Below are 17,000 nucleotides of genomic sequence, written 5' to 3'. Positions count from 1 at the left end.
AATAAGATACAGGTACATCTCTGAGCCTAGCTCAAATATTTCCGAGATACAAACAGTAAAGAAAAAAATGCCAATCAAGCTATATGAAGGGGTTAAAGTGAAAATTGTGTAATAAAAATGAGAGTTTATGTGTGACAAGTTACGATCCCACCTAACCACCACTGTCACTATTCCAACCAAATGATTTTAACTGGTAGGTTTATGGTATGTATACAGTGCAGTCCATAGGTATTTGGACAGTGACACTACAGCCCAGGGTGATTGACTGGCCAAGTCAATCACCCGATCTTAATCCAATTGAACACGTGTTCCTCTGGCTAAAGACAAGACTGAAGACAAAAAGCCCCTTGATACAAACAGGAACTGAAGACAGCTACAGCACAGGCCTGGTAGAGCATCACCAAGGAAAATACCCAGCATCTGTCTATGGGTCACAGACTTATGGTCATTGTCATTGAATGCAACGTATTTGTTTCAAAGTACTAAATATGATAACTTTATTTTAGATTATGTTAATTGTGCAATTAATGTCCAATTAATTTGGGGCCTCTAAGATGGAGGAGCAGGTATAAAAAGGCATGTAATTCCTTTACTTGACATGGATATAAATATCCTCAAATTAAGGCTGACAATCTGTATTTGTAACCTCATATTCATTTTTTTATATGTCAAATCCAATGTGGAGTAAAGAGCGAAAAATATATATGTAATAAAAATTGTTATATATATATATATATATATAAATAGCTTATGGGTCACCTGCCTTGATGTTGAGAGGAACTAATGCAGCATTAATCTGAAAAGGCTGGACAAACTTACACCCATCCAACCCAGGCTGTGTGATTCACTGAAGAGAGCACTGATAAGACAAAGCATCACAGAGCATTTCAGAGAGCCTAATATAAGGTAATCTCCACAGACTGAGGTTTTGAAGAGTGTTTGACAAGCCCCAGCCTTACGCAGTAAGAGTGTAGTCATGCTTTCTAAACTCAACGCCCACCTGAACTTGACAGATCAAAGACCCAAATTCAAGTTAAGTAGAAGTCATATCCCGTACCCCAGGTATAGCATTCAGTACCTACCCTCAGAAATGACCTTCAGAATTAAGAAGCAATTGACCCAACTTTTCGAATTTACATTTATAGGAGAACTGCCTGTCCAGACCACACATGATTTTGATGTCAACCGTCTGCATCCAACTACTAATGGAACAGACTGAACAGAAGTACGTTTCCTGTTTGGAATGTGAATCATATACAGCTATGCTCATGCTGTAGTCTTGACGAAAGGAGAGCGCACGGAATCATGCACTCTTCTCTGAAGAAGGCGATGTCACCAGCTGCCTCTTTCAAAGCTACAGTCCAAGGGCCAAGCTTGCACAGGCACAAGACGGAGGAAGGCTCTTCATGTGCACCTTCAGCTGGAAGACTATGGGCGCCTGGTCGACAAGCAGGGATCACTAGAGAGCGATTAAGCGTGGATCCCTGCTGACTGAGCCATCCCTAAACCTTGGGTGAAGTTATATCACCCAGTTATATATCACCCTGTGGGTCAAACAGCAACAGATGCTTCTTAGAAAAAAAGGAGGAAGTAGGCATCTCATTATTATGTTAAATTAAACTACTGGCTAAAATTCAATCTTACTGCAAAGCAATTTGTCGCTAGCATCAAATATTTTATAATTAAATGTTACATGTTTCATTACCTTTTTGTTGTGCATTAATTCCACAGACTGCCAAACTGGAAATGAATACGTAATGCCGTAATTGCATTTTTCAAAGTTAAAACAAGTTGCTGGGCTGGACTGCAATGAGATTTAACATGGACCTATATTAGCTAAAATTCAAAATAAGTTGAATAAACTCAATAAAAAAACTGAAAGTGACATTTTTTTTATTGATAAACCAGGTCAGTGTGATACACCCCAGGAAGCTCTGAACGGTATTTTCCCGATTTCAGCCGTTTTGAATATAACGTGCCATCCGTTACAGCGGTCTCACACAGAATGTTCCGGAAGGCAAAGAGAAACCCGGCCTGGGAAAACGGGACGCACGGGGCCATCAGTGGACCGCTCCACCACAGACGTGACAATTTGCTCCTGGTTTTCTCCACTCCACCCCAGCCTCTCTCAATATCCCGGGGGGGGGGGGGGAGGGGAGGGAACCGAGTGAATGATGAAGTCTCCTTTTCTCCAGTGAGGTGAAACATAAGGGGGGGGGGGGGGGGGAGGGGGGGCAGGTGGAGGTCAAAGAATCTATTGGAGCATGCAGTTATCCTTCACAGAACAGCAGGCAGGTCTCTATACAAACGTACAATATCTTAAAGGAAGGCTAGTGTAAGTATAAAATAACACTAAGAAATAAAACCATTCGAAAGGAAATAGGCTTCAACAAAAAATAAACATGTGCTAAGATGTGTAAATTAAGCCTGAGCAGCGCTCTTTCCAGGAAAAACAATTAAACAGAAACCACCCTAAAAGAGAAAGTGTGCCATCTGTGTCAGACAGCATGGGAGACTCGACACTGGACTTGGCTGAAGGTATTGCATTGATGCCCTCCTGCATCCCTCTGTCTCTGATGTGTCAGGGTGTCAGAAGTGCAGGGCAGTGTAACTCCACATGGGGCTCCACACATCTGTTAAATATCAAGCAGGACATGGACACTCTTAAACATCGGCTAATTCTACGGGGTCCCCCCCTCATATCGAAACTCTTAACAGGAGAACTGTCTACCTTAACAGAATCATGTCACGGAGGGACAAGTGAACGACAGAGTTACTGGCACAAGCTACAGAAGACCCATATTCTTTGGCACTTCACCGTTCTCCGTTGTGCTGAACAACCAAGGCTCTTAGCCTTCCTGCGACTGTTGCCTCCCCGCAGGCCAGGGGGGTGTCTGCGCTTAGCCGAAACGCAGAAAACACCATCGGCTTGTCCCAGGAGCTCGGGGACGTCGGCTTTGATCCGAGCCGACGACACGCTTCCTGGCCAGCGGAGTAAACCGAATCCTTGTTGTTTAACGGTAGCTTTGCAACTCCATCTGACTTAATTCGATCCCACGTCAGACACCAGACTGTTCTGTTTTGTTTTGTTTCCTTTTGTCTTGTTTGTTCATTCGTTTGGCTTCTGGTCTAGATTAGCAATTGCTCAAATGTGCATTCCGAATCTCAGAATCGCAAAGCTCAGGATTTTGGTTTTGGTGGGAACCCAGGGCAGCAGGACTAGCCTGGCACCTTATGCCCAGCGCTGAACCAGGCTCAGACTTTGGCAGCAGAGGGAGAGGGCAGAGTTCAGCAGTCACGAGAAGGTGTATTTTTTTTTGGGAGGGGGGGGGGGGGCAGGAAGTAGCAGTGCAGCGAGGGCTCAACAGATGCCCAAATGTTAGTTGGGGAAGAAGAGTCACCCACCCACCCCCCCACCCCCCCACAGGAGGGCGGAGTCACATGAGGGTGCAGCGTTCCCGCCCCCTCAGGAAGGCGGAGTCACATGACCGCACAGCATTCCCGCCCCCCCCACAGGAGGGCGGAGTCACATGACCATGCAGCGTTCCCGCCCCCTCAGGAAGGCGGAGTCACATGACCGCACAGCGTTCCCGCCCCCCCCACAGGAGGGCGGAGTCACATGACCGCACAGCGTTCCCGCCCCCTCCTCAGTAGGGCGGAGTCACATGACCATGCAGCGTTCCCCCCCCCCCACCACAGGAGGGCGGGGTCACATGACGGCGCAGCGCTCCCGCCGCAGGGCGCGCTGGAAGCGGATGGTGGCGTGGACGTGCTTGCAGCGGGTGCAGCCCACGCTGCGCAGCGCCTCGCTGAACAGCAGCAGGATGTGCCAGTTGAACTGGGCCGAGCACTCCACGTAGCCGCACTTCCAGCTCTTGCGCACCAGGTCCGACACGTTGTGCCGCGGGATGACCCGCCCGCGCTGCAGGTCCCGCTTGTTCCCCACGATCAGGATGGGCGTCTCCGCCGTGCCCAGCACCCTGCCGAAACACACACAGGCAGACACACACACGCACACACACACACATATACACACACAAACACACACACACACTACAAGCACACACACACACACACACACACACACACACACACACACACACACAACACACACACAAACACACACACACACATCATGCACACCCACAGGCACATACACACACAGACACACACGCACACACACACACACACACACACGAACACACATGCACGCACACACACACACACACACACACACACACAGACATGCACACACACACACACGCACACCCAGACACAGACACACAGACACAAGGCAATGTCAGGACTGCACCTATCATATTAATTGAAGAACAGCAGCACGCTCATACCTACTATTCATTACGGAACTGAAAAGAGCTAAGGTGTCAACCCCTTCAGCAGTTAAGTGAGTAAATGTAAGCAAAGTGGAATCATGTACTGTTAATAGATCACAATTATACGATGTCATGCAGACTTAATCAGATATTAGCCTAGGAGTGAAAAATATTGATAGTGGTTCAAAAAAACATACACATTCATAGCAAAAGACCCACACGCCTAAGATAATTACACAACTATTGCTTCAGGTGGGACAAAAATAATTAACAACCCAAGTAGCCAGCATAACCACGTGTATTTCAGTCTAGGTGTATTTTTAGTCTAGAATAAATACAAAAATATGGTCCCTTTTAAATTGCATTACATTACAGGCATTTACATAACTTTTTTTAATTCCATGGAATATATACCAATATACAGGAAATTTTTTAAAAAGTTTTAAAACACCAAAAATTGTACCACATTCTGAGGATTTTTTCTCCCTCTCCCATGTGGCTGATTCAGATGTGTAAGCCACACAATAGCAGGCCATTAAGGAGACACTCAAAAATGGTGATATTCCGCTCTTCTGATACTTTGGTTCAGCTGAGGGAGCGACGCCAGCCCCTTGTGCGGTTCTGGTTCATTTTGGGCCTTTATTATTCACCCCACAGATTCCTATTGTCGGGAACCACGGCGACAGGCTGGCACCTCATTGGGCACAACCACAATCCCTCTGCAGCAAATCCACCAATGCGCACCAGCCAAACGTCTGCTCAGCCCCCATTAATACCATGAATACCGTCTCTGTGTTCTCTGGGGGAAGATGGCAGGTGCTCCCATACAGAAGACATCAGCTAAAGTCCAAAGGTAGTTCTGAGATATGCAGTATCTCACTGCACGTTATTAGCCTATACCACTGGTGCAGAAAAATAAACATGATCAATGAGTTTGTGCAAACACTGAAACAGTGACTTACCACCGTATCAGGATACATAGGGTATTAACCTATTAACCTGGCAAATCATGTGGTCAAACTATGTTGTTAACTGAACTGTATTATTGACACATTAGTATATCAAATCATGTCTAGTAAATCAGCAGGAAATGTATTATACCAGATTTTTTTACTGCTCACAAAGGTGGAACCAGCACATCAGGCAGTCTATGCTGTTAAGTGAATGGTGGCCATAAAGGTCTTAACACTCCAGTTTTTATACCGGTGCAGATCTAATCCTTCCAAGTTAATCACCAGAATTTTAAAAAAGAAGTGCGAGCCCACTGCTCACAGTGGTGGAACACATACACACACAAACACACACACTCTCTCTCTCACATACACAAACACACTCTCTCTCTCACACACACACACACGACCACACTCCTCACACACCTCTTTAGCACACACACACACCTCTCTCTCTCACACACACACACACACAACACACTTCACACAACAACACACAACACACACTCTCTCTCCACACACACAAAGACACTCTCTCTCTCACACACACACACAGTCTCTCTCACACAAAACACACACACCCACCACACCTCTCTCACACACACACACACTCTCTCTCTCCACACACACACACACACACACACACACACAAACACATACACACACTCTCTCTCCACACACACAAAGACACTCTCTCTCTCACACACACACACACGCTCTCTCTCTCACACAAAAACACACACACTCACACGCACACACGCTCTCTGTCACACGCAAACACACACACTCACACACACGCGCACACACACACAGAGCACAAATTGGGCACTGAATTCCCTGACTGTTTCACAGCTCCAGCATCCAAACCAAACGAAAATGACTGAGCAGAAAGTGACAGGAGCGGTCCGGGCGGTGATGAGACGAGCCTCGGCCCCATCCATCACTTCCTGTGACAGGGCCACCCGGAGATCCTGCAGTCGCAGGCCCTGTGACGCCGAGAGCCCAAGTGCCATCACGCGGCCCTGGGGCCCCGGGGACCCCGGGGGGCCAGGAGTTATCGCGCGACCGCCCAGCGAGGTTCGACCGCGGAAGTGTCCGCTAACTTATAAACAAACCGACCGGATCCAAACTGTCATAGCAACGGCTGAAGAGCAGCGCGTCGCTCAGCGCTACACAAGCAACCCTGAATCAGAACATCAAGCGCGCGTGCGCTCTGCTCCCTGCCCTGTCAAAGCCATGCTCCTCTGACACAGCAAATGGCCGTCAGCACTCTCTGCTGTCTACAGGCACATCCGCAACTGCCAAGGCAATGGAGCATTACCCTCCCTCCACTACACGTGAAAATATCTCAGACAGTGGACAACATACCTGTTTGGTTTTGGTGCATTTGTACCTTATTAAGGGCCACTGACAGTCACTGCTGGGCACTCCCGTTACAGACGTCTGCCTGAGGGCTTATTACTGAACACTTACCGGAATTTTCCCCAGAAACACCGAGACAGTTTTCGTAATCGGACGTTTCGCATTAGAGCGAGAATTGAAGCGGCGTGACGTGACACCGGAGGAGCCGGCCCCGGTGACCGTGCGCGGGGTCGCTAAACGCGCGCGGCTCGGCCGCAGAGCGCGACACCCCGCCCCGCCGTTTCCCACGGTGACGCAGCGGCACTCGGGCGTCTGACGCACTTCGGCTCGGAAATCAATCTCCCCGCGAGGGCCTGACAGACAGACACCCCCCCCCCCCACCACACTCCCCACCCCCCGCACCTCCTGCCAGATATTGACTCGCACTGAGATAACACATTGGCAGGATCCCAGCCCCCCCCCCACTCTCCCCTTTATTAGCTCACACGCTCGTGAGATTGAGCTATCATTTCGTCACCTGCAGCGTCTCCAGCCAGGCCCCCCGGTGGACTTGGGTACCATCTGCAGACTATTCTTTCCACCCTAAAGAGGGATGTTCCTTTCGCACGGCTAAGCTGGGGTTTAAGGGAGCCCGTACAGACCGCCCTGAGTCTGGGTTTGTGTGTTTGAAAACGCAAGGAGATGCAGTGTTACAGGCATTCGATTTGCATAGGGCTTATGGCCTCTTAAGCCATTACCAGTGACTGCCCAGTCTTGTTTCAGGAGATCTACCCTACCAAAGCAAACCCCACCCAACAGCTAGAGATCTCATTAAGCTGCTATTTAGTAGAATCAGATGTGCCTAATCATGGTTGGAGTGAAAACCTACAGGATGGCAGATCTCCAGAAACAGGGTTAGGCAGCCCTGTCTTAGACCATCAGGTATTTCACTTCAAATAATTAAGAGAGATAGTCTTTTGCAGATTTTACTCAAGCTCGGATATAGGAAAATCAATCCTTGTAACTTAAAACCGTAGATGATTAAAAAACCATTTCAAAAGACAGCGATCAAGTATGAAATTGTCCCTCAGATATTATCACACAAATGCAGCTACTGTCGAGGTGAGGGTTTTAAAAAAAAAATTTAATGGGTAATTAACAGTCTGAAGATACAAGCACCCTGCTCCTCCTACACACCCCCCTCCACCCCCCCACCCCCCCAAAAAAAGTGACGATAACACACAATCTGATAAACAACCGGCACATGCGTCGGGGGCCGCTGAGCGGCGTGCCGATGTTGTCCCGGCAGCCTAAATCCCCTTGTATTTCGGGAGCTGCTAATTAGGGCCGTGGCTCTGTTCACCGACTGCCGCCGCCGCCGCCGCCGCCGTGGAGTTCAAAGAGCCGGCTGGCGGAGGCGGCGCATTAGGGATGCCGGACGCGTACCTGGTCTCTAGGATCTGCTGGCGCATGGTCTTGACGTATTCGAAGCTGTCGAAGCAGCAGATGTCGTAGACCAGGATGTAGACGTGGGCGCTGCGGATGCCTCGGCAACAGGAGTCGGTCCATTCCTGGGGCCGGAAGCACACAACGGGGGGGCGCGGGGCGGGGGGGGCGCAGGGGCGAGGGTGGAGCGACGGGGGGGGGGGTGGCAGGGCGGGGATGGGGACAGGGAGGGGGGAGGGATGGGGCAGGGATGGGAAGGGGGGGATGAGGGGACAGGGAGGTGATGGGATGGGGAGGGGGCGGTTAGTTGAGGGTGTGATAAATATAGACATTGCAAATGTACAGAAAGTTGGCACTCCGCTAGTAGATTTAAATTGGCTGCACTTGGCTGGCTAAAAATATCAATGCTCACCTCAAAATAAAAAATAAAAAACCCATCTCATTTACATATTCATGCACCAGCAGTTATGACGGCAATATGCAGAGCAACCATACATTTTATATGAGCGTTTTCTGATAATGTGGAATGTAAATCTACCTGTTGGTGGCAAGCGAATTTGCACACGGCAGCACAGAATTCTCCTGGGATAACGGGCCTACTCTGTCTTAAAGCTGCTAACTGAGTGGCGTGCAGTGCACGGCCACACTGACCTGAGGAAGAGGATTATTCATTTTGCCGATAATTAATATGAGCAAGCATGCGGAAAGGAAGAGGAAGCTCCTCGCAGTAAACATAACCCATTCTTAATTATGCAATGAATAATTGATAGTTTACATTTTGGTCTAGCAGAGCTGATGCTTTCAAAAAAAAAAAAAACCAGACGAGGCCCCATTTTTTGTGGTGCTTCTCTTACCCGGAGAGGCACTTCCCCATTGAGTGTGTGTGGGAGGGGAACTACGGTTATACCATCTGCTCAGAGCGAGAAGATGAGAGGGCTTTTGCAGGGATACCGGAGAGTAAATTGAGACCCCGGCTACTGGCCGTAAGCTGACGGTAAGAAGCAAATGCAGTAGCGAGAAAACATTGGAAGAGGTTTATCTTATGCGCAAACGCACACGTCACACGCATAACACAAGAAGTACGTAGGAACACACACCGAGACACCACAGAAACATACTACTACAACATGTGGGTACAGGACTTGTACATGTACAGTACGTACTGTTCTTGGAGGAGTCACAGAATTATTATTATACACAGCACAACGTATGTGGGTGGGGGAGACAAAAATACCACACACAAAACTCATAACAGCTAATAGTGCAACTAAAACAGATTCATTAATGACTGACCATTAATGCACTATTACTATTATTATTATTATTATTATTCATAATATTAATGCTAGCTAAACACATGCAACACGTAGACGGCACATGAGAAAGAAGTGAAAAGAATGAAGGAGATGTCAAAATAAATGGCGCAAAGAGTTAGAATGAGTTACAAGGACAAGAAGCAAGGAGGCCGGAAAGAGGAACTATGGATCAGCACGGGCAGCTCACTTGAGCAGGGCTCATGTCGTGGAATTGAGTTAGGTCACCTGACACCACGATGCGTCGCCCATTTGCATGCAATAAACCCGATACAAACGTGCTTACGGCCCATCCATTCTGCCCGTCAGCTCAATCCTGTTTTGATTTGTACCCCACTGCGCAAATGATTGTTTGCAAGTTGGCGCTTGCATGTTTGGCCATGTTTCACCAGGTCCATTTTATGGGGGAACACGTCATTGCAGCGAAGGCACGAAGGTCTGGACACTGGAGTTTCAATTAGCGGAATTATGAAACTGGAATTAGCAAGAGCAAAAAATAAATAAATAAATAAATAAAATTAAAAAAAATAACTGATTGAAAAACAAGATCCTGCACAAAACAAAGAGATGAGGAGACCCCTATTGAAAACATAATTAGACTGGAGGCAATCCCACAAAATGTAACCTCTGGGGTATTTCAAAAAGAAAACTAAATAACAAAATGTTTTTTTTTATAATCAAATCCTTGATTTTTTTTTACATCAAATCGTATTGTAATAAATGTGAATAACAGAACATTCTATTGTGCTGCAGTTGGGCAATCAGCCAGGACAAAGAAAGTTGAAGGGATGGGGTAGTTTGTACTTTTTGTGTTGCATGACTTTTTATTGAAGAGCGTATGCTAAAAATCAGCTAAACAAATAGGCATGATTTACACCTCACAGAACAGAAAGAATGCACATAAATCCTGCAGCAGCACTTTTCTAGATTGCTCCATCCCTGGTCGTAAGAACGTGCTTTATTGAGTAGACGGTCATTTGTTTGCGTTCTGACAACAAAATATAAATAAGAAACTGGAGCATGAAAATCTCACGGCGTATTTACAGTCCGTCTAAGAAAGCTACTGCCTTTGTTTCTCTGTCCAAATTAAAGCACTTGTGGAAGAAAAAAGTGCTTCTTCAGGATGTTCACGTCCTTCTAACTGTACAGGGCCATAAACCTCAGAAAGCAGGCATCAGCATCCCCGGCAGGGTCTGCTGTGGTTTTTTCTGTAGCTCAGCACATCATTGATCAGTTACAGCAGCTGATTACGCCGTTACCTCACCTTGTCTGTTTTTATTTAGGGGACTTCAGCTGGTTTTAAGGTGAAGACAAAAAACCAGCAGAGTCTGTCGGCCTTTAAGGTCGCAGAAACCCGAAACTAAAGAGTGAATCTGTTTCGCGAGGGCACTCCGCTCCGACAGTGATCGAGAGGAAGCAAACGCAACCCAGGAAATGAAGAGAATCCAGTGCTCAAATACTGGAGCGCTGCTTCTGGGTGCAGGTAAACGCTCACAGTTTGGGACCCAGTCGTGACCGTGACCAAGTCACAGCAACTGGCCAAGACCCTTACAGGGCAATGCAAGATCTGGAATCAAAATTCAGTACGACTCTTGAGGATGCAAATGTAATCCCCGAGAGAGAGAGAGAGCAAGTGTAAGAAGTGAAGCTTTTTTTCAGATTCACTTGGACACATTTTTGACGTTATCCTTTTAGTAGATTTTTTAGATTTGGCACTGTCAGACAAAGCCTGTCCTCTGCCCATCACTGCTGAACACTTAGGCCTTCTTTGTAACTTTGTAAAGCTAAGCAGCTTTTTCTCCACTGCTGCTGCAACAACATTATTATCAATTATTAACGAGAGCACAAAGCTGTCCTGATACATTAGAAAGTTTGCTTCTGCTTGATTCCATGGTTGTGTGATGAACTTGTACTACAGCTGTAAGTTTCCGAGTTGAAATCTGACAGCTCCCACAAGGATCATTCCAGAGAGCCAACTGAACAAGGCTACAACAAGTTTTACAGTAAAACAATCGCTTGTTTAAAAAAATTTTTTTTTTTTTTAAACGCACCGTGGGAAAAACAAAACAAAATGTCAGATCGCTCGTGTTGCGATTTCTGAGCTCTACCTGAGCGCTCGGGGGAGCTGAGAGAAAACAGCACAGTCATTTTTCACCAGGTCACGCTCGTGCTGAGTCAGCCTCTCATTTCTGATTCTCGGCCCGGAAAGTTCTCTTGATGAGTCGGTCGGGGCGCGGTCCGAGGGCACGATGAAAGATCGCGGCGTGCCGATGGCGTAGCGTTAGGGAGCCCCGTATCAACTCCCTCAGACAGTTTGCTAAAAGCGTTGGTTCAGAGACCCCCCTTTCCAAACTGTACTCCTCGCCTCAGAAGTGTTTTACTAGTCATGAGAGAGAAACAGGCTCTGATAAACACACTAATGGAGAGAGCTACATTTTACCAGCAGCTTTCTGATATGAAACATTCATATTGTTTTTCTGTGGAGGGCAAAATATGGTGATTAGTTTAAAAAAAAAAAAAAACTGTGATTGACAGCTCTGCAGCTACACCCACTGAAGCCTCACTCCTCCGTTATTATATTACATGCAATTCTGAATTCTATCTGGGGTCAATATGCTTGGGGGAATAAGCTTCACCTTTCTCTCCTGTACAATCAGCCCTCAGGGTAAAGGCTGGAATTCTGGCAGAATCAATACGACTGAAATACACTATTTCTTCAACTTGATATTTTGATCATCACACGAGCACTGGTACAGTAATCATGTCAACGGTCTATAGAACCAGCGGATAATATCAACCGGCATCGTGAAGGTTTAAGTCCCGGATGGAAGATTGCTGCTGTATGTCTAAGCACATAAATTGTTTCAGTAGATATTCAGGAGAATAAACAAGACAAATAATGTGACAGAAATGATGCCATTTATCATTTAACTGGGTCTTTGTTAAGTAAAGGAATCGTGCGATACACCAAAACCAGAAGGCATATAAAAATCTTTGCAGTAGTCACTGTTTCCACACTAGTTACTGTTGGAACATCTCAGCACAACTGATCAGATTATCATGGATATCAAGGATAATCTTTTCTGCACAACAACACCCACACCAACAGCTCCCCCCCAACCATCTAGAACAGTGCTGTCTCCAGTAAACAATGCTTCCAGTGAAAGGCCTGAACACCAAAAGCAATCTTTAGAAACACAAGATAAGTTCCATACTTTCCTAAGACCAGGTGTGTACATGGTTCTGTGACATATTTGAGCATTTGAATCAGTGGGCAACACCCTACTTGAGTTGTTGTCGCTGTTCTTAAGCTTCAGACCTGCGAACCACTGTAGTTTCCAGGCCAAATTTACAACAACTTAATCCAAAAAAGTAAGAAACTTCACAGAGCGACCGGCGGGCGGCTGACCTGCAGGCTGCTCCCGGGGAAGGCGGGGATGGCGGGGTAGTCGGTGATCTGGAGGTCGTGCACGTGCCCGTTGAGGACGGCGGCCGACAGGTAGACGCGGCGGGCGCGGCCGGGCGAGGGCGCCTCGCGGTAGTCATCGCAGAGGAAGCGGCGCACGATGGCGGTCTTCCCCACGCCCTGCGCCCCGAGCACCGCGATCCGGAAGGGCGGCGACGCGCCCCCGCCGCCCCCGCCCCGCCCTCTGCCCCCCGCCCCGCCCTCCCTGTTCTCGCAAGCCACGGGCCAGTGCATTCAAGATGGCGCCCGGGAGCCTCATAGTCGCAGCAGGGGCAGAGGCGGCGGCAGCGGGCACGGTGCGGTCCCATTCATAGGCCAACACCCCCCGGGTTTCTGGAAATTTGGGGAGAGACAAGGCGTTGTCGGTGGTTACATCACACAGAGCACCACGCCAGGCACAGGAGTCGCTCAAGTTAATGTCAGGTGCTGCCATACAGGTAAATGTCACCCAGAATTATTCCAACAGTGATGCACAGTATATTACTGGGGTGGGCAAAATGTTTACCTGTAGGACTGGAATGCAGGTTCTTATCGCCACCAACTACCCTGGCTCAATTAGCTAATTAGCTGCATACATCAATGGCAGTTCACTCATACAGTACATTAGGCCATGGTGAAGTGTCATATACGGATACAAATCCAGTTATCAGCTGTAATTCATGAGGTTAGCAATAAATAAAGCTTAGAGAAAATGCCTAATCTTGCATATGACTAGGCTAATTCAGTAGTTAAGCAGCAGAGGTTCCATAAACACTTACGATCATGCTTGCCTACCCCCTGTTTTAAACAGGGTAATCAAGGACAACTTATGATTTTCCATTCATTCTATTTTAACTATTAGACCAGCAGTTCCTCTTGAAAGTTCCTCCCACTGGAGAGTTCTATTTACCTTTTGGTTGCTTGCCTTTTGGAATTTCAGGCTTGATTTTTGCCCTATTTTGCTATCTGTTACCTCCATAAAGCATCTTTGTGATAGTGTCTCTGCGCACTACAACTAAAATTGAACTGGATCTGAATCTCCATATTGCATCAGAGTAAACTTTGTAAAATAATAATGAAATCGCTTTATTTAATTAAAAGAAAATGAGCTCATTAAAAATTAATCCCATTAGAGATTAAGTGAAACAGACAGGTCTAGATTAATAAGGCGATGTAATGGGATTGGTTTTTGGTTGTCTTGATTGATTCAGTTAGTAAGGTAAGGTAAGTTTAACTTAAACTTATCCACCAGGTAAGTTTAGGTTAAACAGAGTTTCTCAGGTCATAATTGCATTAGCTCTACTCAATGGCATTCCAGGCTTCCACTGCCCACCACACAGCACAATGTTCAGTGTTAAATCAACTGTTACAGAGTCCACATGGGCTCGCTCTGGTCCAGAGTGGAACCATATATACTCTGTTAAGAGTGGAGTTAACAGTAGACATTTTACTGTGCAGGTATAGTCCAACAGATCTCCTCTGATTGGTGCCACCTCTCCTGTAGCACCAGGTGGCCAGTAGTGATGGAGATAGTCAAGGGGCATAGTCATCAGAGAAGCACAATGGAGGAATTAATGCACATCAGCTCCAGGACTCCATTTGCAGGTTTGTGAGGTCCGATATTGGTTCCAAAATGGGGTAGGAAAAAAACCTTTGTAAAAAAAACTCTTTTTTTCTGACTGCAATATATTTGGAATTTGAATGCTTTCAGTTCTGTTTTCTGCAGGTATCTACCAGAATGAACACTATCTGAGGGTCAGCATCACGCATGCTGGGGGCTGAAATCAGAGGAATTGTGGGTAATTGCATTTACTTTCCGGACCGCCACTCAACTGCATTCATTTTCAGGTGAACTACACGCCGAACTGGATCCCCTTTCGCACGGGAGACGCGCTGGGCTTGTCTGCAGGTCCGCACTCTGGCATGCAAGGCCTGGCATGGCATGCTCTCTTACATCACAGAGCTCTGAAACCATGGACACCGTGTCTTCTGTTCCTGGCTATCTCTCAAGGACAGACAGAGATATTTTTTTTCTTATCTTTTTTTTTTTTTTTTTTTTTGATGCAGCAAGCGTAAAATGGTGAAAATTTCAAATCACTTTGAGCTATAGAACTGGATGGGAAAAGCCGTGAAATCCTTTCGCTTATAATGTGCTTACTAGAAAGCCCTTCACGGAGAGTGACCCTTGGCCCCTTCGGGGTTTGCTAATTCTCTTCACATTTTTCATCATTAACAGAAAAACTGCTGATGCCCCATTAAAACAGAATTAGCAGGGCCCTCAATAAAACAAGCGCATATTTCTCTGAGGAGACAGAACAGGTCATGATATTTGAATTTTTATTGCTTTATCACTCTACTGTAGCTGTTTATTTTTAGTATTGTCAACAATACACCCCCGTTAATTTATTTAGGCATGCAGAGGCTTGGTTTATGTAAATGGAATAATTTGTTCAATAATGGAAATGTTCCAGTCCTACACCTTAAATCTGAAAAATTGCAAACCATGAAAATTAACAGCTCAAGGAAATATACTCGCGGACGCATTGAGAATGCTTAGGGTTTCTTTAGCAGACATTTGTATGTAGTCGCACCTTTTGCTTTAATGGGGTCACGCAGGCTTAACTGGAACAAATAGCTATATTTATAGAGGAAGGAGCTTAAACTACCATGCTTTCTTTATTTTTTCTTTTTCTTTTTTTTTTAGAAGCAGCACCACATCCCTGTCAGTTGTCGTTGTAAAATGCACCATTTTAAGGTAGTTAAAATAGAGAAATATATCCAAAAGGTATTTATGTCAAATACTTTTTAGATTTCAGCCATCAGAATGCATTGGTCCCATCTTTACAGATTCTTTTAAGCAAACATTTCACACCTGTCGAACTGTGTATTTCCACTGAAGGCATCTGCTCCTAGTTTTATAACTTGGTTAACGGTCTTTATATAAGCACTGTCATTTTAGGACAGGTTAGCAATATAGCTTCCTTAAAACCTCTGGTGTTACAGTGCTCACAAAAACTTTGATATGAATAGCGTTTTGCCCGCAGTATAAATCAGATATTTATAAACAGGGTAAATATTCTTCACAGAATGTATTTACTGATGAAAGCATTTTTGCATATTCATCAATCTACAGCGACACACGAGGTACGACTGTGATGACTCAACACAGTACTTGTGTTTAGTTGTAGCCTGTAAACGTAAATAACTGTGCACTAATATTCCGTAGTTTAAAGGCTCGTCGTCTTACCTTGTAAAGCGCAGGTCAGACGCTCAGATCAGTGTGCGTTGTGGATTCCAGTGCTCCGCAGATCCACCTGCGTTATTGACCAGAGGAAGCTCTGCTTGAGTTCAATTCGTTCGCCTCGCGCCCGCAGATAAGTGGCTCAGGTGGCAAGAGCGAGGTACACTGTGAAAACATCCCCCTCTTTTCCGCGAGAGAACACCGACACATCACAGGGTCAAAACGCCCGTCAGCTTGCACAAGACGAAAATCAATGCCTCCGCGTAAGAAAGAATGGAAAAACATTGGCTACGCCAGGAGCCTCGTCTGCGTGAAATGACAATTCGGCAACCTTCACAGCATCCGAAAAGGCTCAGAGTGTGGATGAGATGTGACAGCACACGTAGCCGCACAGCTCAAATAAGGCAGTTTATCGTCAAATGCAATCGTGTTGCCTTTACAAATTAACTTCTTGCCGTCACCGTTGACTACCGTGGTAGCCTACCAATTCCCAAACCTGTTTTACAAATGCATCAGTCGCAAAGGAGAGAGCAGTAAGCTGCAAACACACAATTTAATAGAATTTAAACCTAAATTAAAAATAATATTAATGTTTTATATAATAATGGCGATACACATTGTAGCTTCTTAATATAACCCAGTAATGCCCAGTAAAATGACACACAAAACAATGGTTTTGTTTGCGTAGCTTTGTGAGATACAGCACATACAGGTGTTTCAGCGTTGTATAGGCAACTTTTATCAACCCTCGTTTTGATTTGTTTGACGTGGTGAAATGCTTTTGCTCGCGAAATATCAGTGGCGTAGGGGTTGGTTACTAACTTTGCTCAAGCAGCCTACAGAGACATATAGGCAGATACGGTCCTGCTATTGACACAGCGATGTTACGGGCTTTTTGTGACGTGACCTACAGAAGTAGCCGCGTACCCT

General features: G+C 46.1%; 1 protein-coding gene across 1 annotated transcript; it reads right to left on the bottom strand.

The window, feature by feature from the left end:
- Positions 1-1,876: 1,876 nt before the first annotated feature.
- On the bottom strand, positions 1,877-16,588 carry LOC135263885 (ras-like protein family member 10B). Its single transcript, XM_064352345.1, has 4 exons — positions 16,077-16,588; positions 12,794-13,183; positions 8,072-8,196; positions 1,877-3,980 (listed from the first exon to the last, which is right to left on the bottom strand). The coding sequence occupies exons 2-4, from the start codon at positions 13,082-13,084 to the stop codon at positions 3,710-3,712; spliced, it is 687 nt and encodes a 228-aa protein (XP_064208415.1). The 5' UTR covers positions 13,085-13,183; positions 16,077-16,588; the 3' UTR covers positions 1,877-3,709.
- Between the last annotated feature and the right edge of the window lie 412 nt (positions 16,589-17,000).

The sequence above is a fragment of the Anguilla rostrata genome, chromosome 9, assembly GCF_018555375.3.
Source record: "Anguilla rostrata isolate EN2019 chromosome 9, ASM1855537v3, whole genome shotgun sequence".
Lineage (NCBI taxonomy): Eukaryota > Metazoa > Chordata > Actinopteri > Anguilliformes > Anguillidae > Anguilla > Anguilla rostrata.
Note: the sequence above shows the minus strand (reverse complement) of the source record. Positions and strands in the feature narration are given on the sequence as shown.